The 27352-nt window shown below is 40.4% G+C and overlaps 1 protein-coding gene across 1 annotated transcript; it reads left to right on the top strand.

Annotated features, from left to right (window-relative positions):
- Window positions 1-1162: 1162 nt before the first annotated feature.
- Window positions 1163-25405, top strand: HSPA4 (heat shock protein family A (Hsp70) member 4). Its single transcript, XM_053376722.1, has 19 exons — window positions 1163-1638; window positions 8428-8485; window positions 9426-9566; window positions 9811-9933; window positions 11037-11136; window positions 12007-12140; window positions 14557-14801; window positions 16178-16254; window positions 16867-17018; window positions 17527-17633; window positions 17917-18050; window positions 18459-18640; window positions 19665-19769; window positions 19983-20135; window positions 20279-20404; window positions 20713-20820; window positions 21765-21884; window positions 22272-22433; window positions 23414-25405. Exons 1-19 carry the CDS (start codon window positions 1532-1534, stop codon window positions 23618-23620), a joined length of 2541 nt encoding a protein of 846 aa, XP_053232697.1. The 5' UTR covers window positions 1163-1531; the 3' UTR covers window positions 23621-25405.
- Window positions 25406-27352: the final 1947 nt, after the last annotated feature.

Raw genomic sequence — 27352 nt, 5'->3', positions numbered from 1 at the left:
AAAAGGGGCCATGAGAATTCAATGGTGAGGAAAATAAAGTATTTGTACACTCAGATGGATTCTTCTTCCAGCGCCAAGGCTGGCACGGAAAACTCACTCTGGTGTGCATTTTATAAGTTTTGAGGCCAAGTCCTGGCCCAGATTGTACTCCCCCCCCCCAAATCAGTTTTGAAATGAGCACTTTGGAAAGTGCAGGTACTGGGGAGATTCTTGCGGAGAACTGCACTGCTGCAAGAGAAGCCCAGAGACAGATGTGAAGGAATTCCAGCACACTTGTGAGGCAAAGGCTAGTGGTGGAAAACATTTTTCAGCCTTGGGACCACATTCCCTTCTGTTCGATCTTCTGAGCTCCGAATGCCAGTGGTGGGCGTGGCCAGGGCCAAAAGTGGGTGGAGCAAGAAATGTTATACAATAGGCTAGTCTCCATACATCCCCCTTTCTAGCCTCCCTCCAGACAAACAAGAAACTTTCCAGCCAGGCCCCAAACACCTGGGAGTGCAAGGCAGGGTCAGTGAAGGGTGCGGCCTGGGTCAGATAAAGAGGCTGGAGGCCCTATTGCTCCTTCCCTTCCAACACCCTTCAGTAGACAAACTGAGTGTTAAAACTGAAGGGATGGCACCGCCTGGGAGAAGCACATTCGGAGTCTGGATGCTGGCAAGTTTGGAGGAAGGTGCGTACTATGCTCCAATCAACGACCAGTCAATTGATTGGTTGGTTGTAAGCTCTTCGGTTGCCCTGGGCAAGATAACACGACTAACAAATTACATAAATAAAATAAAATACCGACGAAGAAGCTGCCCTGTATTGAGTTAGATAAACCACTGGGTCCATCTAGTTCAGTCATGTCTACACTGAACTTCTCTGGTTTCAGGCAGAGGCGACACCAGGGATCGAACTCGGCGCACGTGAACCTATTGCATACAAACCCCAAGCCCCCACCACTGAGCTACGGTGTCCCGGCGCGCCCTACCCCGCGCAGCCAGTGACGCTCGGAGCGTGCGCAAGAGCTGCTTGGGGGAGGGGGCTTTCGGAGTGTCCCACCCCCTCCCGCCTGCCTTACCCTGGCTCCCTCCCACCGCAGCCGCTAGGGGGGCGGCGCCACAGAGCTTATAGACAACGTACGTGCGTGCGTTGCGTGTGAGAGCAGGACTGCGCGCGCTCCGCGGGAACCCGCAGAAATGGGAATCTCGCGAGACGCTTTCCCGCCTCCCCTTCCTCTGGACGGGACAGGATCTTTCGAGATCTCTCTCTCTCTTTCTCTCCCCGGCTGCCTCTTGTAGCGCCCGCCCTCCCTTCCCCCTCCTCGCGAGGAGGCAGCCACAGCCGCGCGCGCCGCTGCCGCCGCCACTCATTTAAAACTGCCTGAGCGGCCGCTCTGTGAAGCGAACCGAGAGGCTGAGGAGGAAGACGGGACCTGTCCCTGGCCTGCCTAGCCGGCCCTCGCGGCGAGCTTCCTCCCTTCCCTCGGGGGCCCCTCAGGCCGCCTCGCTGCGTCTCCGCCTTCGCCGCCTTCGCCCCCCTCAGGCTCAGCATGTCGGTGGTGGGCATCGACGTGGGCTTCCAGAGCTGCTATGTGGCCGTGGCCCGAGCGGGAGGCATCGAGACCATCGCCAACGAGTACAGCGACCGCTGCACCCCGTGAGTAACGGCGGGGAGGGAGGGCGGGCGAGTGTGGGGGGACGGACGACGACGACGAATGGGGAGAAGGGCTTCCTCGGGGAGGGCGGCGGCGGCGGCGGCGTGGGAGAGGCCGCGCAGCGCAGTTGCGGCTAACTTGTCACGCCGGATCATCCCAAGGAGCCAAGTATGCGGGGCCTAGAAGAAAGGGCCGGCTCTCATTCAGATTCCCCTTTGCCTTCCCCTCCCCGCCCTCCTTTGTTGAGGTGGGAGAGTCTTTGCGACACATTTTTTCCCCTCAAAGAAAAAAAGGGAAGAAAGCGGAGGCTGAAGGTTTAATCTATGAGTAAGACGAGCCCCTCCGCCGAGAAGGAGGAGGAGGAGGAGGAAGTACCTTTCTCTTCCCCACCCCTCTCCTTCCCCACGTGCGTGCGCTCGGGGATGGTGCATTAATGGTTGAAGGCGACCAGCCGGGGGAAGCTGCGCTACCGCTTTGCGCAGAGGGGGCCAACCGGGAGGAGGCGGGATCTCGTGCTCTGCGTTCGTGGGGTTGCAAAATGCAGCCCATGTCGAAGAGTCATTCGTTGTTTGTTTCGGGAATATAGTTCTGTGTTGCTCCCATACTGTCCTTTGCTATTCTTGTGTGTCTGCTTTAAATGCCTGAAACCATCTGTGAGTTGATAATTGACCTGCTTTCGGATTTGTAAATTCTCCCCATAAGGATGGCTTTCTCAAATGGTATGTATATCTCTGCATGGTGCCGACTTGTGAGTCCTTCTGGTGTCAGCTGTGACAGCAGAAGCCAAAATTTTTGCCTATGTATTTGGGTGAAGAGCTGAGAGTCTTGTGTTAAAAACCACAACTAAAGCTCTTCCCAAAAAGGTGAGGCAGCAAAACACATGCATTATTGGGAAATAAAATTGCAAATGTTGCTGAGGCCAGCAGTTCTCAGCTGGTATGAATTCTGAGTTTGCTTGTTTGGTCGCCTTCTCTTGTTGTATTTTTGGGATAGTTTTCTTATGCACCACACACAAACTTCTAAATCAAATAGCAGTATGACATTACAGTGCTTTTTTGCTTTTTTATTGAAAACTCACCGAAGTGTCACATAGTTGTGGCAAGTTTGATTTTCAGAGTGGTCCCAATAAAGGCATGTCCCATTATGGTATTTTAATCGATCAACATGGCTACTTTTCTTTTTATTGTCTGGCGAGCTTTGAATATCTCAACACCAACCATGGTCAAGAATGCCTGTGTTCCTTTAGGAGGAAGGGTAAGATATAAATTGATGCAGAATTCGGCAACCAGGTTGTTCACCGGAGCAAGACAGTTTGAGCAAATTACACCAATCATGCCCCGACTTTACTGGCTGCCAGTGAGTTTCTGGGCCCAATTCAAAATGCTGGTTTTGACCTATAGAACCATAAATGGCTCAGGACAACAATACCTCAAAGACTGCCTCTCCCCATATGAATGGGTCTGGATCCAGGGGTCATTATCTGAGGCATTCTTCGTTTGCCTCCCCCATGAGAAGTCCATTGGGTGATAACATGAGTACAGTGGCTTCCCTTTTCAGGAATGCTCTGCTGGGGGAAGTTCTCCTGGTGCCTTCATTATACAACTTTAGGTGCCAGGCAAGAACATTCTTCTTCAACCAGGCCTTTTGCTGACATCCTATATCCTTTTAAAGGTGTGAAGGGGAAGGCGTTGCTGGCAGCATTCGAAACGCCCATTGTTCTAGGTGCAGGGCTTGTTCTAGGTGCGTTTTGCGACAGGAAATTTCATTAATGTGAGAAGTTTCTGAGCTCTGGGAGCAGTACTGCACTTAAGATTTCAGATTAAAACTGCCACTGCTGGAACAAAAGGAGGACCTTTTCCTGCCTCCCCACTTCCAGCTACTCTCTGAGGACTGGAGAAGGGACCCTCATAAGAATATTAGGGGGGCAGGCAGGGGAAGTATGGTTTTGGTTTTTGCAGTCTTCAGGTGAGTACTAGACCATGTGAAAAATGAATATAAGATTTTAGCTGCAGTTCATTCCTTATCAGCTTTATTTTCTTGTTATATAAGAAGTACCCCTAGACATTCTGTTGTGGTGCCCATAACCTAGGTTAAGGTACCATTTAGCTTTCATATCTCAGTTTTTAACACTGGTTGCTGGTTTGTTTTGTTTTTATTATGTATTTTATGTTTTTAAACAGGTCAGTATTAATCATATTGCAGATATTAGTTGTGAGTGAGTTAGTGGGAATTGAGGTGAATTTTGAAATTGTGACCGTGGCTCACATCAGCTCTTGGTACCAACGTTTTAGAACTTGCTAAAAATTGGTTTTTTATCCCACGGGAGGCCAGTTGTACATGGAAGCTAAACTTTCAGAATGTCAAATAGATTGTCTTAACTACAGTACTTAGTGAGCCAGGAACAGGTATACAGGCAACTCCCTGTTGGCGCGGGGATTATGTTCTGAGTCACTACGTGTGTCAGCCAGTGTTTGAAATTAGCCAGGTAGCTCTTGGCCACTTGCTACCAAGTGAAGATGCCTGGGTGCTACGATGGCACATGACCTGACATCTCCACCATCTGGAGGTGCATGCCTAGGGATCATTGGAACTTGACAGTTTTCACACACAAATACCACATCCTGTAGAATTCTATCAGTTATAGTTATCTGCACAATCATAATAGATTTCAGGAACCAAAATGCTTTTTCTGTGCAGCCTGAGAGTAGTGAACAACATTATAGTTACAGTAATTTTTGTAGCTTGTCTTCACTTAACCCAGCCCACTACCCTGCTCACAGTTGTGAAGAACATTAATACGTTATAAATGGTCAGTGTCATCATTAAGAAAAAGAGATAAGAATAAGCCAATATTTATGTGGACTGTCCCTGGATAAAGTGACTTTTCTTCAAGTTTTCAAAGTTCTTAACCTAGCTCAGGGTTGTCATCACAACCAGCCAGATGTTTAAACTGATAATCAGTCAGTCCATCATTTGAAAATGCCCCCAAATGGCAACTAGACATTCCATTTTGGCAACTGTAACTTGGTGTAAGGAGCCATTTGGCCCCTAGTCTTGTATTCATTTACTTATTTCTGAGACTTGTATCCTATCATTCAGTGTCTGATACTTTTTCTGAGGGTGGCATACAAAATAAATACAAGTAAGTTGCTATTAAGCCTTTCTAAAACTGGTTTTTGCAATTAAATTTGCACTATCTGGTAATCTTTTGAATTCCTAACACTTAAATTGTGGTGGGGAATGCCTAAATTTCAAGCAAAACAAGGAGAAAGACAATCCACGTGCAATTTGCTTGAAACAAACTATTCTTAAATAGGGAAGAAATGTTAACATCTGATAAGTTGTGATTTATGAACAGTTGAGAGCAATATAGTGTTACCTTAGTTTCTGGGTGATGTCAATGCTTTTTTATGGTTTCTGTTTTTATTGCCTTTTATAGTGCACTTGAGGCACTGCTAATGTTGCATAGTTTATTTGAGTATGCTACCAAGATGGAGATTGCTGTCTGCCTTGGAATTGCTGTTACCAAAATGATGGCACTATGGCACTATTTTCAAGAGCTAATTTGTGTTTAGGCACAATTTTATTCTAGGATCTCCTTTTGTGAGATACTGTATCCGTCTCAGTACACTGCTGAAAGGGACTTGGATGTGTCTCATTGTGTCCACATCATACCCTCTGACCATCATACCCTCTAACCACAGTTTGCATGGTAGTCTCTGCGATTAGGGTTGTCGTTGTGTGTTACTAGACCCTTAGTAGGCTAGTTAAAAAATGCTGTTTTTTATGGGCTTATTTACAAGGTTAATGTAATACAGGCTCCCCCCCCCCACTTTGGCATAATTGATTTGTGCATGACCGCCTATATGCGCAGTGCCAAGAAATAATTAAATGATTTGATTGAAACCTTAAAATGGTGGAAGAGAGCTGGAGAGTTCTCATGGTGCATGAGGAGAACCCTTCCCGGAGCCCAAAGAGGACATCAGTGAGGACAGAGGAAGCCCCCAAAAGGAGGCACAGTGGGGCTTTATTTACACTGCCCAGCCTTCCCTCCTGATGTGTGGGGTAGTGCAGCAGCATGGCCTCCCGCTGGCCCCAGAGCTTCAATTCCAGTTGTGGATATTTTTGGATACAGTATTTTTGGTATGGATTGAAGAGAGACAGATAGGGTTTTTAAAGGGTGTTTAGAGGGTGCTCCCCACGCAATTTTGATTATGTGTTTGGGGGCCCGGAATATAACCTCCACTAAGTGGGGAGTTGTCTGTATTTGTCTAAAAGGAACCTTTACTCACCCTGTGCAGATGCAAGACTGGTGCATGTTTAATGTCATCATGGCCTTTGCTGTTAGTCTGACATTGTAGGTTTACCCTGAGAAACTGGTTGGTAGAGGAACTCATCTCTTTTGTAAATACTAGCATTAGTTTGTAAAACTTGCCATGTACAGGAAAAGTACTGTATTTTTCACCCCATAAGGTGCACCTAGTTTTGGGGGAAATAAAGAAAAAAAAATATTCCCCAGCCCCCAGAACAGGCTGCTATCTGCAAGCCTAGGGAGCCCAGCGTGACGTTGCGCCGGGCTCCCATGGCTTGCGGAGAGCTGCCCGAAGCCCGTGGTGTGCTCTGCTGCGCGCCCCAGGCTTCGGATGCAGGCAGCTCTCCGCAAGCCGTGGGAGCCCGGCGGGAACTCCCGCGGGCCCCCAAGGCTTGCGTCCTGAAGCCTGGAGAGCGAGAGGGTTCGGTGCGCACTGACCGCTCTCACTCTCCAGGCTTCAGCAAAAGCCTGCATTTGCCCCATAGGACGCACACACATTTCCCCTTCATTTTTGGAGGGGGAAAAGTGCGTCCTATGGGGCGAAAAATGTGGTATATATATTTTGAATATGTTGGTAAATATGTAGTGATGAAGTAAAAATGGTTAGAAACATATTAACTAAAGTAATGTCATCAATGCCAGAAAAAAATTGCATGGGCTCAAAATGCATGTATACAGAACAGACCTTCTGTTTTACATCTAAAGGTTTTTTTCAACAATTATTGAGTCATGCAAGTTATAAATAAAAAGTGCTTTGTTTGCTTGGAACACAGGGGCAGTTCTGGCAAGTGAGGTGTATTCATAGCAGTAAGTTGCATGGTTGTCATTAAAATTGATGACAAAACACCCTGCCAGTTTGGAAGAAGTTGTGCATAGGTTAGTTCAAAGGTGACATAATATCAAATCTCATCAGGTAGTGATTTATCCATGACAACTGAGTTATTGTCAGCTCTTCCACCCACTACCCACCTTCTACTGATCTAGTACAGAACACTGAAATTGTGTGTCCTTCTGCATGCATTAGGACAGATATAATTTGGGACAGGCCCATGAAATCCCAAGTCACCCCACATATAGTGGCCTTGGCATATATGTTGAAGTCCCCCAAGGCCAAAAGCCCCCAAGGCTTGGCCAGGGAGACTGTTATGCAGCAACATAGGTGGTATCCTTAACAGAATCTCAGTCCTGTTAACATATCCTTGCCTGACACATCCACTGCCATAGCCATATTCTGTTTCGTATTACCTGTATAATTACTGTACATGTCCTTGTAATGGCTTGATATTCATTTCTCTTTGAAATGAATCCCCAATTCAGTGGACCTAACTAACTTTATTTTGACTTTAAGAGCCAATCACTAAACTAGCATAAAAAGCAATATAAATAAGTATGGTATAATTGTTCAAGAATATGCAGATAGTGGCCTAAATGTTTACCCATGAAAAGTGTTGCACCCTGGGAATCGCTCAATTGAACAATATAAATAAATTTCCTTTATTTTGAATATTTGTATCATAATAAAGCTATATCTAGTTTAAGGGGGGGTGAGTGGATTTACTACTTCTGTAGCATCGAACATAGTATTATATTAAAATGCAGTGTGCCAGTATCAAGCAGTATGTGTAAAATCAGGGTTTATTGCCTTATTCTGATGGATATATTTTAAAGGGCCATTAATCTGTGTACTTGATAGTTTAGAAACAACAGGCAGCACAGTCTTGCTATTTTGCAAAGTTATTTTTCAGTATTCTTGTGATTTCAGTGTTTGAAATAGTCTAATGAAGCAACATCTTTCTACACAGGAACCAATAGTGTTGATATTAACTTGGCTTCACCAGATGGGGCTTTTGTGCCCCTGTTACTTCAGCACTCCCCCAATCTTCAGGAATAGATTTTTGGGTAACCCTTGGGAAGGGTGTGGGGGAATCACCCTTGTGCAAACAGAAGGGGAACTTAGGATCCAAACTGATAATGCAATGAATAATTGTTATAATATGCTTGCTTTAGCAGTAACAGTTCATCCCTGAGATAAAGGAGACAATAACAGCTTAGAAGAAAGTTGTGGGTGGATTGTGTTAATATTTTAATTCAGAATAAAGGCATTCATAACAAGTAGATGTCAAGGAAATAAACAACTATCTGATTTTTAGAAGACATCTGAAGGCAGCCCTGCATCGGGAAGTTTTTATTTTGATGTTGTAGTATGTTTTGAAATATGCTGTGAGCTGCCCAGAGTGGCTGAGGAAACCCAGCCAGATGGGTAGGGTATAAATAATAATATTAGTGGCTGTATTCCATAGAAGTGAGCTATTGGTGGCAATTTTAACTTTACCTAGCTGATAGAAAACCTCTTACAAAAGATCTGGTATTAAAGCAGATATTTGTAAATGGATCCCTTTGATTATAATGTTTTCACATCAGGATAAATTGATTTATTTCAACCTGTGTCTTATAACTGAACATGTTCTTCTCATTGTAGGTCATGTATCTCCTTTGGACCCAAGAATCGTTCAATTGGAGCTGCAGCTAAAAGCCAAGTAAGGAATTTTTTTTTGTATTTGGAAATAATTAATAGAATCGCCGATATAATAACGAGGACAGTAGTAACCCCCCCCCCCACAAAAATACTGAAAGCAGAATTTCATAATGCAGTTTTATTAAATATTTTCTGCTGGCTGTATTGATTTGACATTTTAATGTGTGTGCATGCTGTATGCACTCTGTACTGTACTGTACTGTATAGCTGTGTTGCATGTCATGATAAACTGGCTGGGGCTGATGGAAGTTGGAGCCTAAAATACCTGGAGGACACCAGGTTGGTGAAGACTGATATACAAGATAAATTAAAGAATGTGCCTGCTCTTGTTAGGGCAGTGCTAGGGGCCAGAGTTGCTCTGGGAGCTTAAGGAGTTATTGAGCCCTTTTCCCATTGAGAAACACTAGTTGTGGCTACTAACTTTTGGCAGATGATTTGGCCTGCTTTCTGAGCTAAAGCAGGAGAATGAGATCTCTGTGCTCACCAGTGCTGGAGCATAGTGCCCAGTTCTATGATCAAACTGTACTAGAGAATTCAAATAGAATAAATCTCATTATTTACTGATAGAAAGCTAATTGTAAATGTAAATTTCCTGAGGAGCTTGTTAATAGAATTATCAGGAATATGCACAGCTGCCAACTTTTCCCTTTTCTTGCGAGGAATCCTATTCGGAATAAGGGAATTTCCCTTTAAAAAAGGGAAACGTTGACAGCTATGAATGTGTAAGGGTAGTATCTTTTATATGCCACTTCCAGTAGATTTTCAAATGGTTATTGCTGGCTTCTGATTGCTTTTGTGATATCCCCCCCCCCCAGGAAATGCACTTGTTGCTTTATATATAACACGGAAGAACAAATTAGCTATAAAGTATGATTCATCAGGAAGTATTAGAAATCTTCTATGTTACAAGATGAAACTAAACTTTTTTGTTTTTTTTAAAGGTAATTTCAAATGCAAAGAATACTGTACAAGGTTTTAAAAGATTTCATGGCCGTGCATTTTCGGATCCCTTTGTTCAAGATGAAAAAGCAAAGCTTGCTTATGAACTTGTCCAGCTTCCCTCACACTCAGCTGGCATCAAGGTGAGTTAGTATGTATGTGTGCATTCAAACACACATACAAATATGCACATTATAGTGCCCCCTCCACGCGGTGATGTTTGATAGAAGTAAAAACAGTAGAATCCTTTTGGAAAATATCGAAAAACAGATATGGATGTGGTTTACTTCCTTTAGATGTTATTCTGATCAACACTAGAAATGCTTAGGGCTTTCTTGAATGTTGCAACATTAAAATGTGTTTCCTTTGTTTTATATTTCCACTAAGGTTATGTATATGGAAGAAGAACGAAATTTCACCATAGAGCAGATGACAGGAATGCTGCTCACTAAACTAAAAGAAACTGCAGAGAACGCGCTTAAGAAACCTGTAGTTGACTGTGTTGTATCTGTAAGTAGACAATATTTGCCTTAGTTTCTGTATGGATCTTTTGTAAATGGAAAGAGTATAATGGAATTTCAATCATATTGAATGGGCACTTAGTCCCTCTGAATTTGGTTAACATGAAAATCTCCTAACTAGATTTTAATTCCTGTTATTTTAGGAATCTTTAGTTTTCTCTAAGTTGCAACCAGATTTCTTCGTTCTACTTAAGAGTACAATTAGGCAAATATTTGATCTAGAAAACCATTGTTTAAGTTATCACATCTCATCTAACATTATTGATAAGAGTTCATCTGAGACTCATCAGTGTTGGACAAGATGACTCACCTTCATTACGTAACAGTAATAGTAGGGGAAGGAGAGGTGTCATTTACAAGTTTACAATTGGTCTGCAGATATGGCAGGGGCAGTTGAATTTCAACTGGAGCTTCTGGGAAAGGCAAAGGAATAAAAATGCATTTTGTCCTTTCAAAGCTATGTGGAGGTCTGCAGGCGCTCTGCTTTTCTGGTGTTAGGAGCTCCCAGCAAGGGCAGAGCCAAAGCTAGCCTTTAATTTTCCAGCTTAGAGCTGGAAGGGGGCTGTTATGCTATGGTATTCACATACCCCAAGTTTAAGTTTGTAATTTCAGAAGTGCAGCATATGTAGTCAAGTACAAAACTTACATGGAAGGAGGGTCCTCGTCCAAATGTTTGGCTTCCAAGAGCTGCCAAACTCTGTGAACCTCTGCTTAATATTGCAGCTTCCGTCAATATTATTCTGGAAACCAGCCTGTGTGATTTCACCCTGTAGTAAAAAAGAGAGTTGGTTTGGGGTAAGAGATGACTAGTATTTTACTAATGCAAAAGTATTATTATTTATTAATTTTGTATACTGTCCTTCATCTGAAGATCACAGGACAGTTCATAACATAACAATACAGAGAACAGAAAATACAGAATAAAACAAACAAACCAATAACCCCCTCCCACAAACACATTATAATGTGTTGCTGTTACTGTAAACGGCAGTTTAGTTAAAAAATATGTATCCCAGAATTTGAAAAACTTTTTGTTAGACTTTGTTTTGGAAAATTAGTTGCTGTAAAAATATGCTTTTGTCTCTCTTTCAGGTTCCTTGTTTCTATACAGATGCAGAGCGGAGATCTGTGATGGATGCTACACAAATTGCTGGACTCAACTGCTTGCGATTAATTAATGAAACTACAGCAGGTGACTACTTAATTGTAATAAATACAGTGTGATGGCTGTTTCCATACAGCTTAAATCATTCAGGTTCTTTTGTATTAGGTTTGAAGGGTTTACCTGCTTTATTGTTGGTGCTGAAGGGTGAAATCATTTCCAGACACTGGCTGAAAACTTTAATTTTCGACTTTGGGCTGGCTCACACATGAATGAACATCACTTGCTTGCTCAACTTTTTATGGCTATTTCTGTAGAAAGGTTTTGAGTTGGCACTGGGTGAAATGAAAGTTCTGTCTGGTAATAAAGCTTTGATGGCTTATTCATACATGGTCATCACTTGATGACAGTCAATGCAAGGTGAGCATTCGTATGTGAACTTGTTCTCTGGATGCCCCAGAAGCATGTAAGAAACATGTAAGACATGCTTAGATTAAAAGGTTTGAGGAAAACGAATGCTTCTGTTTTGTAGTTTTATTTGGAACTTTGCAAAGCAATTAATATTAAGACTTGTTTGAGAAAAATAAAGAAGCATCCAGAATCCCAAGGGAATCTTTATGGAAGCATCTAATGAGTTTATAGGGTAAGGATGGGGAACCTGTTTCCCTCCAGATGTTTCTGGACTACAACTCCCCATCATCCATGACTATTGACCATACTTCCTGGGGTTTATGGGAGTTATAGTACAACAATATTTGGAGGGCCACGGGTTCTCCACCTCTGTTATACAGTATAGCATTTGTGCTTTGATAGCTTGGCTTTCTAATAATTTGCAGCCATATAAAGTTTTATATAATTATTGCAGCTACATAATTGGGGGGAAATCGTTTTGTTTAAAAATAATGTATCTAGCTAGGAATGAAAATGTATTTCACTCATAGTGAACTGAATTCTCTCTAGTTGCTCTGGCATATGGGATCTATAAACAAGATCTGCCTTCATTAGAAGAGAAGCCAAGAAACGTCGTGTTTGTTGACATAGGCCATTCGGCATATCAAGTTTCAGTATGTGCATTCAACAAGGGAAAATTAAAGGTAAGTAAAGCTATGCACTTATTTTAGTAATAGAATATATTGATTTTCTGGTATACAAAATGTTAGAGTCAAGAAGCATTGCTATGTCAGGATAACAAACTGAGTCATTAAATACATGTAATGTTTTAGTAGTTGCTGCTCTGTCATCACTTCTGCAAAAGAATACAAAAGTGTGATGGATCAGGCCATTATTCCATCTAGTCCAGTATCTTTTTCTCATAGTGGTCAAGCAGATACCTGTGGGAAGCACAACAGCACTTTCCCCTCCTGCAGTTCCCAACAACTGGGATTCAGAAACATATGGTCTCCAGCAGTGGCATGTATTCTGCTTAAAAGAAAACTAATAAAAGGTGTTAAGTTTTTTTTTTTTTTTTTTTTTGGTAGATAATGCATTCTCCATAGATGAAGTCAGTCCACTTTTTTCACTGTGCCTCTTATGGTATCTCATCTTTCTTGTAAAGATGTCTGGATTGACTCCAGTGTCAGAAATGCACTGTTTGCACAGGCAGTCATAAGGTACTCCTCTTAAAAGTGGCAGTGAGAGAGGGTTCAGCAGCTGGTGTTCAAGCTAAGCTTTCTTCTCCCTGCCTCCAGTTGTTACCAGAGCACTACTCGATAACCATATTGTAATCCAGCGGTTTTCAACCTTTTTGAGTCCACAGCTCCCTTGACCAACTACATTGTTTCTGTGGCACCCCTGTGGGGCTCAGGAGCCCAGTTATGTCACCCCTTGCTTTCAGAGCTGGAAGCTTCTCACCCTTTTTTCATACACCTTCCCTTGTGGCGTGTTCCCTCAGCACCCCTTACCATCATTCAGTGTGTCACGGCACACTGGTTGAAAACCACTGATCTAAACCATTTGTGAGGGTCACCTGAGAAGTGGTGGATAAATAACAAATATGTAATGTCCCATTGGTGTTCAAACCTGTCATATTCTTATTCCAAGTAAAATTTCATCAAAAAATATGTAACAGACTTTGCACACAACAATGTGTAGGCAGCTGCTTCATTGCCTTGTCAGAACAACTCAGTAGCGGTTCATATATAGAAGGCTATATATTCCTTCAGGGGTTCACCCATAAAAAAAATAACAGCTGATTGGATGCCTAACTTCTGTGCCTTCAGTGACTCACACATTTAGTTTAGCTATCATTTCAAAGGATGTTGGTTTTGAAAGGTCTCTGAGTCTGGGTGAAACTTGGATGCCTTCCCTGAAGAGGTTCTATGAAATAATGGTAGCCACATTAAATGTATGAATGGCAACTTTGAGTTGTATGCAGTGAAGCCATCACTCTTGAACAAGGACTTCCACTTCCACAATGAAACTTCTGCATCGCTTCTCTTCCCTGTGCCCTCAAAATCTGTTCTGGGCGTTCCCCCAACTAACTGAAGCAGCTTTGGTGGGGAGGAGAGGGAGGGGAAATTCCATTGTGCAATTGGAAGTCCTTGTGTGAGTGGGTTGACTTGGGTGAATATGACTTTGTGGTTGGCCAGGTTGCATGCTGACACAGATGACATGGAAGTGGATAGGCTGGTGTAAAGCTTTCCACATGCTGGTAATTTTCTCTCACACCTGAGCGTCCTGTTAGTGGTCTGTAGATAGTAGGGATGTTGTATAACTCTGTACAATGTTCTGTGTTACAATAAATAATAACAATGTGATAGTTTGTAAACCAGGCACTGATTTGAGTGAAATGCCAGTTTGAGCTAATCAAATCATTAGTGATTTAGAATATTGAAAAGGTTTTCTATTGGGAATAGTACCAGGAAGCCTAAAGGAAGAAGACAAGACCTTATATTCATACGCAACAGTAGCCGCAAGGCTATTGATTGCAAAAAACTGGAAAAGTGGTATTGTACTGACAAAAATAGAGTGGCTTGCCAAATTATTGGAGTACTACAATATATCCAAAACAATGGGATAAATTGGAAGGATCTCAAAAGAGAAGATAGATAGGGACTGGAAGGTGTTTAAAAGATACTTGCAAAACCATATCGAAAAATCAGAACTCCTATTAGAATAAACAAGTTCCGTTTCAAACACTGAAATACTGAATAAGATGGATAACAATGTGTAACAGAAAAAGAAGTATGAAATTAGGGTAAAGGTGTGTGAAAGAAAGTAATAGAAGTGGAAAGAAATTGCAATTGAGTAGATTGGAAGTCTAACACAAAGGTGGGGTGAGGGGTGGTGGATGGTGATGGGAAAAGGAATTATTTGTGGGATTGAGTGTAAGTATGTTTGAACACTTTTAAGGATTGTATGAAATGTATGTTTGTATGCTTGTATATTTGTAATATATGTGGATTAATGATGAACTATTTTAACAGTAAAATTTAAAATAATTTAAAATTAAAAAAAATATTGAAAAGTAATCTTATTTAACTGAGATACTTTGTGCCTTCTCTTGTAAAGGTTCTTGCAACAGCATTTGACACAGTACTTGGTGGCAGGAAATTTGATGAAGTATTAGTAAATTATTTTTGTGAAGAATTTGGGAAGAAATATAAACTAGACATAAAGTCCAAAATTCGTCCACTGTTGAGATTATCTCAGGAATGTGAGAAACTGAAGAAGTTGATGAGTGCAAATGCTTCTGATCTGCCACTGAACATAGAATGCTTCATGAATGATATTGATGTCTCTGGAACTATGAACAGGTAACTTATTTTAATTCAGTGTATTCATTTTTTAATCATATGAATTCTGAATGTCTCTGAATGTCTTTCATAGCTAAACCAATAAAATTGCTACTAGCCAGATGGGCAGGGTATAAATAAATTATTAGTATTTATTTATTTACATATAGCAAGATGTGACCCCCCCCCCCGTCCCAACAATGTACTTGGGGATATCACTAATTCAGTGCTTAGATTACCTAAAACAATAGAAACTCATTCCATATTATATATTTAAGATAATAGAAAGAGGAATGTTTGCCACAACCTGTTTTCATCATGGTCATATATGTTGGATGCAGCTCTCTAACCCTTTACTAGAACTCAAAATAATAATATTAATAGTAATAATCTCAAAAGAGGAGGCGGTTGCTGAATGCAGACTTAGATAGCATTTTCCCCCAAGAATAACAAAATTTATAATTCACTAACAAGTGCAAATATGAAAGAAAATCTGCGTAAAACGAGCTTAACACCACAAAAATTTCTGTAAAGTATATGCTGGGTGTGAGGATAAATGTTAAAGGTGTCGATCACCAAAGGGAGATATGAACCACATTTCGTGGTTATGGCCAGTGATAGACACTTTTGGGGGAAGGAACTGATGAATCTCACACATGACCCTTGATATACACTTGGACCTTTTGACAATTTTCTTCCATTATTTAGGTGATAAACTTAAGCAGAAGAGTTAGTTTGGAGCTAAATGATTAATTAGTATAAATTGATTTATGGTGTGTGTGTGTGTGTGTGTGTGTGTGTGTGTGTGTGTATAAAATGTGAATTATATATTTGTAGTGTTACAATTTAGTAGAATCCTGTACAATAAAAATAAATATAGGATAATATCCAATGCTGGTAATAGTAAGAAAAGAGTGTTATTGGAATCAGTAGATTTAAATAACTTAAGATAATTGATTTTAGTAAGTGGGTGTACTTGAATATGACATACCATACTGTCCCAAATATAAGCCAAACTTTCCCCCCAAATTCCGACCATGAGAAGTTAAAGTGCAGCTTATATTTGCAACCTTGCGGTATGCAACCAGGAGCGTGACTCCCCCCCCCCCATGCAGCCAGGAGCAGCGAGGAAGGGATATTTGGTTTTTATATTTGGGTTTTTTTTCTTTTTCTTTTCTCGCCTCCAATTTTAAAGGTGTGGCTTATATTCAGGTGCGGCTCATATTTGGGCCAGTACGGTAATCAATGTAATCAATCACCAATAACTGTAAAATTCTTAACATTGCTGCAACTTTGTAAATTTTGGAGAGGCAGGATTTAAGAGGCTGCAGGAAACAACTCTGTTTTATTTTCTGCTTTGTTTTAAAGTATATTTTCATATTTTAACTCATCCACAGGAGCAAATTCTTAGAGATGTGTGATGACCTCTTGGCTAGAGTTGAACCACCACTTCGCAGTGTTTTGGAGCAAGCTAGTAAGTGCCACTTTAGCTCAAAGATTAAAATAAACAGGAAAAGATTACACAGAGTAGTATAATATATGGAGGATTGGTACATTGAGTATTCTATAATAAAAGCAGTAATCTTTGTTTTAGGTGTCTTGTTAGCTTTTTACTAGGCTGGCTTTGTATCCTCAAGGTAACGTTGTGGTTAACTCATTTTAGAAAACTAATAATACATATATTAAGTAATTTTTTTGTTTATAAGATTATTTTAGGTTAGAACAAGAGTTAAACTTAATATAGACGAATTGTTCTTCCTCTGAACTGTTGGAACAATAACTACCTTAGCCATGAAGATGCTTTAATTAGTCCACTTTCATTGGCAACTGCTGCCCAGTTTACAGTATATGAACAGAGACTTTCTTGGTGCTAATGAGTGGATCCAGCTGGGATGTTTCAGAGGTGTTCATCTTCCACTAGGGAACCTATTTTCTTTGGAGAGACAGTAAAGTTAACTTGATTTGTGTGTATCAAGTATAGACGCAATTCCAAAATGCACTTGTAACTCACATTTCATCTGGTCAGATTCTTCCAGCTCAAAGAAGTTCAGACTTTGAATGTCTCAAGTGTCTTTTCTCTTTACAGAGTTAAAGAAGGAGGATATCTATGCAGTAGAAATAGTAGGAGGATCTACAAGAATACCTGCTATAAAAGAGCGTGTCAGTAAATTTTTTGGTAAAGAGGTCAGTACAACTCTGAATGCTGATGAAGCTGTCACCCGAGGCGCTGCCCTGCAGGTAAGAACCACTGTTGGAATATTGTAGACCTTTATCCTAGTTTCTTGAATGTTGAGACCTCTGGGTATAGGGCAGCATATAAATAATAGTAATAATAATAATGTTGGAAAAAATATTACACATTTAATTGAAAGGCAATACATTTATTTCCTACCTCATCAAGTGTGTTGTGTGTGTGGTTTGTTTTTAAAGGATGTGCTGCTCAGGACACTCTACATGCTTTTTTTTTGCAGCTGAAATCAGGCAACTTTTTTGGTTTTTCTAAAAATCCAATGTATCTTAATAGTTAGACTAAGTTTTTGGGAATGCAATACAAATAGAATCTACTTGAAAGTTATTTTGAAATCCTATCTTAAAGAGGTCTACTGAACCACAATAGCAGATAGACATTGTCAAATCAAATTATATGGGGGGGGGGGCGGTTAAGAAACCATCAGTGCTTTTATATTACAGCTGACCTGTACTTTAATATTGCACAACTTATTTTAATGTTTTTTCCCCTTTTCAGTGTGCTATTCTATCCCCAGCTTTTAAAGTGAGAGAGTTTTCTATCACAGATTTAGTGCCATATCCTATTTCTTTGAAATGGAATTCCCCAGCAGAAGAAGGATTAAGGTAAATATTTAACACTTTAAAGTGCTTCTGAAGGACTAGCTACTGCTGAGTCATATCTAATTCTATACTATTTTATGTAGATGTGCATATAGAATCTCAGTTGTTTGGCTTATAATGAAACATGCAATAAATTTATTATAAATTGCTATGATTGTTGTAGGATATAACACATACATTTTCTGGGTCCACTAAACATAGCTGCTCCTGTCTGAAATGGCAGGGTAGCATGTTCTTAAATAGATTATATAAAGATGTACACTCAAAATAACCTCCCTTCCTACAGTGATTGTGAAGTCTTCCCAAAGAATCATGCTGCACCATTTTCCAAGGTCTTGACATTCTACAGAAAAGAACCTTTCACGCTGGAAGCTTACTATAGTTGTCCTAAGGAATTGCCTTACCCAAATCCTGCCATAGGTATGTATGCATAAGAAAGTAATGTTGACTTTGTAATATAACTGGAGTGAGAACCTAATTGCCAGTTTCCTTCTAATTCTGTTGGTGAGATTCTTTTAATATTGCTGCAGCTTCCATTGTGCTTAGGATTTGAATGTGTAAAAACGGGGAACTAATGTAAATATTAATTTGGTGTAAAGATTCCTACTAAATGAAAAGGCAAAAGCTATGTAAAGATGAGTTTTGGAACCAGTTTTGTACTCTGTTGGGGATGGGTAGGTGTTGAGTGCATGCCAAAATCAAGCTTCTCACTCAAATCACAAAATGTTTTGCTACTATTAAAATAGAACCAAATGCTTGCTGTTAAGAACCACCTAAAAATGACTGAACTTACTTTTAATAAAGCTACTGTCTTATTTTCCTGTTTAGCTCAATTTTTAGTTCAGAAGGTAATTCCCCAAAAAGATGGAACCAGTTCAAAAGTTAAAGTTAAAGTCCGAGTAAACATCCATGGCATTTTCAGTGTTTCAAGTGCATCACTTGTAGAAGTTCATAAATCTGAAGAAAGTGAAGAGCCTATGGAAACAGATCAGCATGCAAAAGAGGAAGAGGTAACTTCTATTAATTGTCATATGCCCTTGTTAGCCTAGCTTTTAGCAGTACAGTCGTACCTTCGCTTACGTATCCCTCCGCTTACATAAACTTTGGGATACGTAAGCGGCAAACCCAGATTTTTGCCGCATGCGCAGAAGCAGTCCCTCCGGTTGCGGAAACCTCAGGATCCAACCAGAGCTCCAGAACGGATCCTGTCCGCAACTGGAGGTACCACTGTCTCTTACCACTGATACGGGTTGTCCAGAATAATGAACTTTGCAAACACAGGATTTGAAACATTCCTTTAACAAGGAATGCTGAAGTTGCTGACAATTAACTTTGACTGCATCGTCACATGTTCAGTGAAATAGACTATGCAGCTGTCCCAACAACATAAATACATTTAGGTAAATATGTAGGAAACTAGAATGTACCCACAGGGATGAGGAACCTGTGGCCCTCCAGATGTTGCTGGACTGCAGCTCTAATCATCTCTAACCATTGGCGCTGATGGGAATTGGAGTCCAGTAAAGGCCCATGTTCTCCCCATCCCTGATGTACTTTTTTTAAAAAAACCAACCACCCTCAAGTTAGTTGTAAATAGAAAACAAGCTTTTGAACCTTTTAAGCTAAGCAGCAATCTGGATTTCTATAGTCATAGCCTCCTCTTTGGCGTGTCTCCCTTCCTCCAGCTCCAATAGTCTTTAAAAGCCGGAAGAACATATGTTATTGTCAAATGTATTGTGCTCTTGCTGAACGTTACTGTTAGGGGTATGTGCTGCCTCTGAACTTTAAAGTGCTTAGAGAATTTGCTGAGAGAGGACTTTGACAAGTGAGAGAGCCTTTGCAGTATGAGACGTGAGTTCCTTCCTTTGCTCTGAAAATGAGAGCTGCCTACTTTTCCGCCTTCCTTTAGTAGTGGAAGTTTAGAAAGAAACACACTACAAGGACATGAAAGAAATTCAATTGACTTTCTATCAGTCACATTTAGTAAGATCTGTTTCCTTGATCTATATTCAAAGCTTTATTCACTAATTTCAGAAGATGCAAGTAGACCAGGAAGAACAACAGAAGGAGCAACAGAAGACTGAGGAACACCAGCAACAAGCACAAGCTGAAAACAAGACTGAGGCTGAAGAAATGGAGGTAAAAATTGTGTGTTAAACTAAAATGTGTTGACTAATAGGACACAAGTAGCCAGTGGGACTTGAATAACAGTGATTTGTTTTAGTGTTGAGTTCTTAGTGTTGGTTCCCAACATAGAAAAGCTTCAATAAAAAGAACTTGAAACAAATGTCTAGAAGCCACAATTGATTAGTCACAGTTTCTTTTTCTGTTTTGAATTCTGTTTTAATGCAGACAACTCAAACTGGATCAAAAGAGAAGAAAACAGATCAACCTCCTCAGGCTAAGAAAGCTAAAGTAAAGACTACGACTGTTGACCTTCCTATTGAGAATCAGTTGGTGTGGCAGATAGGAAAGGATATGTTGAACTTATTTATTGAGAATGAGGTAAGCAATAATGTCAGTGGAGAAAAGTTTTTTACAAATTACTAGTGGTTGATGCTGAGGTGAGGGGATCATGTAATAAATCACACAGGCACAAAGTAACCTTATTTTAATTGAAATGAAAATAATAAATATGTTTCTGATAGGGCAAAATGATCATGCAAGATAAACTGGAGAAGGAACGTAATGACGCCAAGAATGCTGTAGAGGAATACGTTTATGAAATGAGAGACAAACTCTGTGGCGTGTATGAGAAATTTGTTAGTGAAGAGGTAAGTGCTTCTAAAAACAAGTGCTATGAAAGTTAGGATCTGACCTGTTCATCCAGTATCAGCATTGGAGGCTTACATAGTCCACTTTCTCTATAAATCATTGATGGGCAACCTCTGCCATATTGGCTTAGTTTCCCCCAGCATAGGACCTAATTTGGCCTATGAGGTGGTTCCACCAAGTTATGCCTACCTGCTGCATACAGGATGTCATGTGAGCTGAAGATTCATGTCACTTTAGTTAATCTGAAATGCATTGTTCGTTTAAAAAAAAGAACCCACAATTTGCATTATTTACATTTTTTCCCTAGGATCGTAATAGTTTCACTCTCAAGTTGGAAGACACAGAAAACTGGCTATATGAAGAGGGTGAAGACCAGTCAAAACAGGTTTACATTGATAAATTGACAGAATTGAAAGTAAGTGGGACTTCAAAAACTGTCAAACTTGACTTAGCTGAAACCTGACATACAAGGGTCTATCTGCAATACATGAATGTTGCTTGTGCATTGTAATTACCGTGGGAAAACATTCTTGCAGCTGGGGTGGAGAGTGAACTAGCTGTGCTAGGATTATACAGGCTCATCCAGGTTGGCCAGATTGTATACAGCATCCCTCCCAGCATTTTAGGAGGGCAGTTCAGGGTACTCCTTCCTCGCCTGCTCCCACCCCACCTACCTTTCTCCAGTCATCCTCTGCAGCACCCATCCTGTGCCATGTTGGCAGAAGCAGTGCAAGCCTGGCTGACCTTCCAGCAGGCCACACCCAGCCTGCACTGCATCTCTTGATACAACGCAGATCCAAGCACCCATCTTGGGATTGGGAACAGAAGCCAGGGCGGCTTCTGCCAATCCGTCATGTGCCAAATAAATCGGGACACTTGAGGAGTCTGATACAGTAAACCTGCAACTTACACACATTTAACTTGTGTGCATTCAGCTTTGTGTGCATGGTGAAAGACACAAGGTTGGATTCAGTGAGTGGAGTTCTGGGGAAAATGACATTGGCAATCCCACCCACAATCGAACCCAATGTGTTTTGTCTATATGCGATTTTTGCTTTAGGCACGATCTGTAGAACATAACCCCTGGGTAAGTTGCAGGCTTACTGTATAAATGCTAACTTTAACATGTAAATTATACACTTGTAAAGCAATCACAACAAGCATCTTGAATCACCAGCTTTCCTTACAAGATAGTATATTTAGAGCTTTTTTTCTATGTTGCTACTACAGTTCTCTGCAGTCAAGGCATAAGCTGCTTTTAAAATTAATATGCTGTGTCTGTCTTCAGTCCAAGTGTAACTCATCTTACAAGTGTGGTTCAGATCAATAACTGTCTTGGTAAACTTCTCTTCGATTCAGGCTGTGGGACAGCCTATTCAGGCACGATTTCAAGAATCTGAAGAAAGACCAAAAGCCTTTGAAGAACTTGGAAAACAAATCCAACTCTACATGAAAGCTGTTCTTGCTTTTAAAGCAAAGGTATCTTTATCTTTTATATGACAAGTTAGTATTTCAAAATTGTCTTAAATAATTTCAGTAGTAAACTTTAAGGCAGAAATTCTTTTTCCTTTTCAGGGCCTTATAGGATAAATTTTCAGGTGATGGTGGCTATGCTTGGAAATTGTAGTCTCTTCCCATAGCAAACAAGCAGATTTTACTGCTTATCCTCCCTCTTAACTTGATATGTTTTAATCAGTACAGCATGATATAGTGCTCTTCTGTTAAGTTTTTTGTTTAGTAGACCACCAGGCTTCATTCAGATTATTTCGTCAGACTGAGGCTAAAGTTTTTTTATGATTTACCAAAAGGAGTAAGTGTAGAATAGCATTACTCTACAAAGTCAAATTTCACTACTTAAAATTTTAGGATGAACAGTACGACCACTTAGATCCTGCAGAAGTGGCCAAAGTGGAGAAGAGTGCAAATGATGCAATGGAATGGATGAACAACAAACTCAATCTTCAGAACAAGCGAAGCCTGTCTTTGGACCCTGTTATCACAGCTAAGGAAATTGAAGCAAAAACAAAAGTAAGTAATTTTGAAACTGCAGGGGAATGATGAAGTTAAGAACCTAGGGAACTGCCGCCTTATATGAAATCAGATCATTGGTCCCGTTTAGCTCAGAACTGTCTGTACACAGATTCTCTCAAGCATTTTGGACAGCAGTATTTCCCAACTTTACCTGGAGAAGCTGGGGCATTTGAAATGCAAAGCAGGTTCTTAACCACTGAGCTACGGTCGCTCCCCATAAATTGAGTTAAACTAGCGTTGCACAGTGCCTTTAATTTGTATATTGATATTCTTGAATTTTCTACAACTGAGAATTGCAGAAGTTATTGTACATTCTGATTCAGTTGGTCCATTCACATACATTTTTCAGCTGTTTTCTTAACCTTGTCCCAAAGGCCTCCAAAGCGGTGAACAATGTATTAATTCATATCCTGCCCACTGCAAACATACAGCTGCTCCAGCTTCTCACCTAGGAGCAAGCCAACACACAACTGTGTTATTATTTAACAAATTCATAAACTGCTTCAGAGCATGAAGTCATCAAAGTAGTGTAGAAGATAAAAATGGAATAAAGCACCAAATCACAAGCTCTAAAAGCAATAAAAAGGATAACGATCTAAAAACAATAAAACCATCTCTGCAGACATACAATTAATAATCCCACATGGCTCCCTCACACTTCTCCCACCCCAAAGGAGGCACCCAAAGCCGGTGGTGACCAGCTGCCAATTGTGACCTCCAAAAACTAGGTTTCCCTGCCTTCCCACTCCCCAACCCAAAATGTATTGCTGTGGAAAGTTGTTAGGTGTCACCAGCAGTTTGCTGGCAAAACCTTCCAGCCACTTCAGGCTGTTTTTCTCCAGGTACTGCAGAAAGAGGCTAGGGAAGTTAATATTGGTATCTAGCCATGGTCCTGCTACTGCTACATTTTGGAGAGCAACCTTAACATAACTTTACTTAATTTCCTAGTGTAATGTGCTCTGGTTCTTTCATTTTAGGAACTGATCAGCATGTGTAATCCTATAATCAACAAACCTAAACCCAAGGTGGAACTTCCAAAAGAGGATCAAAAGCCAGCAGAACAGAATGGTCCAGTAGAAGGCCAGGGGGATGGCTTTGGAGCGTCTCAGACTACAGAACAGAGTACTGATTCAACAGCCCAAACATCTACAGAAAAGAAACTTCCTGAAATGGACATTGATTGAATCCCAGTTCCTTGTTTATATTAGAAACTACAATAAAGCTTTAAGTTTGTCAACTTTATTATGTTCTGAGTATAAACGGGGAGCCAAGTGAGAGCTGCAGCTTCTCACACTAACTCTTTTTAGATCAGATTGGTCAGTATAAAGCATCTTGACTCTTGGGTAGCTTAATTAAACGGTCAGATAGGTTCTTTTGCCATGACTTTAAAAGCCCACCAGTAACCACTTAGATTTGCAAAAACAGTCACAGGTGATCATTTTAAAAGCGTGAGGATAACAGGAAGATAATTTTGTTCTAATCTGCCACTAGGTTTCTATTGTGAATTGCAGCAGCTGCATTTATAAGTATTGATAGACAAGTTCCAGAAGTGTTTGCAGTTCTGGTTTTATTGCACAAGAGTAATATAGCAAAATACAAGTTTGTGATCTGTCTACAATTACAGAGGCAATAATGGCATGTTTCCTAGCTGGAAGTATAATTCATTTCACATTGTGCCATTGATAAGTTATGTGAGGTATATGGCGCCATGGATCAGATTACATGTTTGTGCTAAATTCAAAGAATTGAAAAGGCTGGAGTGTTTTTTCCAGTTCATGTCCGCACTCCATTATTGATGTCCTGGGCATTGTATCAGATTGTTTATCTGATATGCAGAGTAGCAAATATATACCTAAACCTGCTATTAGATATGCAAAAATGTATACTCATGGTAAAGTCGCCCCAGCTATATGAAATGCTGTATAAATTTCTGTCTCTAGTTGAAGTAGTTGCTTATGTGGGGGGCGGGGGAGAGGATACTGCTTGCTGTCCACACTTCTGGATAATTCTGATTGTTAACCCTGAAGAGGATATTTGCTTCCTTCATTTTGGAAGTGCTTAGCTTTATCTTCTGGGCAAAACAAGAAGTCTGACAGTTTCTCTCATGTGCTCCTCTACACTTTGGCTGTTTTGCTTCTAGTATTGATAATTGTCATATAAACTTGTATGTGTTGAAATAGGAATGGATACATCCATACACATTGCAAGAAATAAATGCACTGGATTGTACTGGATTTTTAAAAACCCATTTATTGGTGAAAGACACAGGTTGGATTCAGCAATCTGCCAACAAAAGGGGGTGAGCGGAAGCCCACTTTTCTGTTCCCCTGAAGTTCGGAGAATCCTGATAAGTGGTGTAGGGGGGGTATTGCAGAAAAGTGAGCAGGTGCAGGGTCCTTTGGTCCTCTAGGAGGGGGAGATAATTTTGGTAAGCTGTAGGGACTGGCAACAGGAGGCAGGGGAAGAAATGTCAGCTTCTGCTTGCCTCCCTCTATTGCCAAATCTCTCTTTTTTTTTTTAATCTCAAGAAATCTATGAGTTGAGTCCAGTCTTTTTGCAAATAGCTTCTTGTAAAGCAAGAAAACACTACCACACAACTGAGGTGGATTGTTTTAAGAAAGTAACGTTCTTTCATCAGTTAAGTCATACCTTAAAATTACACATGGATCAAACAATCAGTTCCGTTAGTTTAGACTAAACTGGTACTCTGCTACAGCAAAGTATTGTGTGCTAGTATCAGAGTGGTTCTTTAACATGCAGAAGTCCATTTTTTACCTCTGGAAATATCCAACTTTTAGTTAAAACAAAAATCATTGATTATGGGCTTAGAGAAGACTCCAGAGATCACCTTGAGTCTAAATGACAACTCAGAATATTATTGCTGTTTTTTTCTACCTGTTCATCAACTGCTGCCTGTAAAATTGACTGGGCAACCCTTCTACTGAAATAAAAGCTTTAGGTCTATGATGCCCCATTGTTTTGTCAGCTTTTATTTCATCGGGGGGGCGGGGAATAGTGCAAGTTTCCTTAAATCTGAAAAAAAACATTTGCTTTTCACTGTGCATGAAACGATGAAATCAGTACTGCTTTACATCTATACAAATATTTAATCTTACATGTTTATGTATGGGCTTGTATGTAATGTTAGAGCTAAATAGGGTGTGTTCTTCCCAAGTGTTTCAGAAATATGGAAAGGGTAAGAGAGGTAGAACCAAACTGGAATGAAGGGGAATATTTAATGTGGGAAAAGACAACATATGCAAGGGAAGAAAAAGGTGGGAGTATAAACATACAAGGTGCTGGTAAAAGGAATGGGAAGTCATGGGGAAATAGCTGATATACAAGGTTGCAGCAATAGAATAAAGCATCTTAAGGTGTAAAGGTCTGCTTAGGAACAGTATGCTGCTTTCAGCATGTTGCTTAAGAAGGCAAAAGGAGCAAAAAAAGGGGGGTTCCTCTTTATTTCAGAAATGTTTTTAGGTGCAGGGTTAATATTTTTTTCTCCGTGATCCAGTAAAATTCTGGTGGTGAGAATCCTGAGGGCACGAGGTTTACAGTAATCCAATGGCAAAAGTTTCCTGCAGTCAGCTGCTTCTCCTATGGAGAAATAGTACTAACTGAAATTACATCTATTTTCACAGATCCTTTTGCAATGAAGTCCAACTCATTATTTCCACCTTTTCAGTAGTATTCATTTCATTACAACTACTGTATGCAGCTGGTGTTTTGATACCCTTATAATCATCTGTGGAGAAAAACGTTAATCTTGAACAACAAAAACTACGATGCAGTTGTATCCCGCACTAGATAACCTGACCAATATTATACGTCCCATTTTGCACAGAGAGAAGCAGGACAGCTGTGTGAATGTTGCATCATGTTTTATACTAACTAGCCTTCTAAAGATGTGTGTGCGTTGAGGTTGATACATGCCTAATGCTCTGAGTACACCTATTACATTATAAGCAGACTATTCCCACTGAAATTAATAGACCTGTTAGTCATGTCCATTAATATCACTGAATATTCTCTGAGTAAGGCTAATGGACAGAAGCCACTGAAATCAGTGGACCATTTCAATAGATCTATAATATCAGCATATTTTTCCAGGGACTGTCTCAGAATTATAGAAGCTGTCTCTGTTTCTGATGTGATCCCAGAATGTCGGTGTTTTCCTTTTTCCTCCTTCATATATCGGGAGAACAATTAAAAGTGTGCAGGTGCAGAACTAGGTCCTGTTTATCCTGAAAATAAAATCCCTGTACTAAATTAAATTGTGAAGCTGGCATACAAAACCTTCCTATAATTTTGAAGGAAAAGGTTACCAATCCACTTTAAATTCTTTCATTGCAATGCTTCAGCAGCCAGCCATTTCTCTGGAAACACACGGAGTGTTTATTCCTTTACTGTAAATGGAGTCTTATACTGTCTATACTCAGAAATAAGTGCCACTGTTTTCAATGGAGCTTATTCACAGGTAACTGGGTCAAGACCAGGCAACCTTACACTGCACTCTGAAGCATTTTTACTTAGAACTAAGTCACACTAAGTTCAATAGGATTTACTCTCTGGTCAGTCTCTCAGTTTCTATTATTACTATTATTAATAATAATTACAGTATATCTCACCTCTTCCCCTGTCAGGGACTCAAGGCAGCTTACTGCTAAAACTTTTATTTCATTCCATTCATCTGTGAAGATGTTGCACACGATCCCTTCCATCGCACATTTTTTTCTTTACAACAACCCTGTGAGGTAGGTGAGGCAGAGCCACCAATGTCAATGTGCATATGACGTCTTATGTGTGCAGGCGATCAAACGCACGAGAAGCTTCCTGATGGAGAATAGGATGTCCCTATTTTCATCAGAGAAATGTTGGGAGGGTATGTGGTATCTCCCTGAGATTAATAACAGTTT

This window comes from Podarcis raffonei, chromosome 2 (assembly GCF_027172205.1).
Source record: "Podarcis raffonei isolate rPodRaf1 chromosome 2, rPodRaf1.pri, whole genome shotgun sequence".
Lineage (NCBI taxonomy): Eukaryota > Metazoa > Chordata > Lepidosauria > Squamata > Lacertidae > Podarcis > Podarcis raffonei.
Note: the sequence above shows the minus strand (reverse complement) of the source record. Positions and strands in the feature narration are given on the sequence as shown.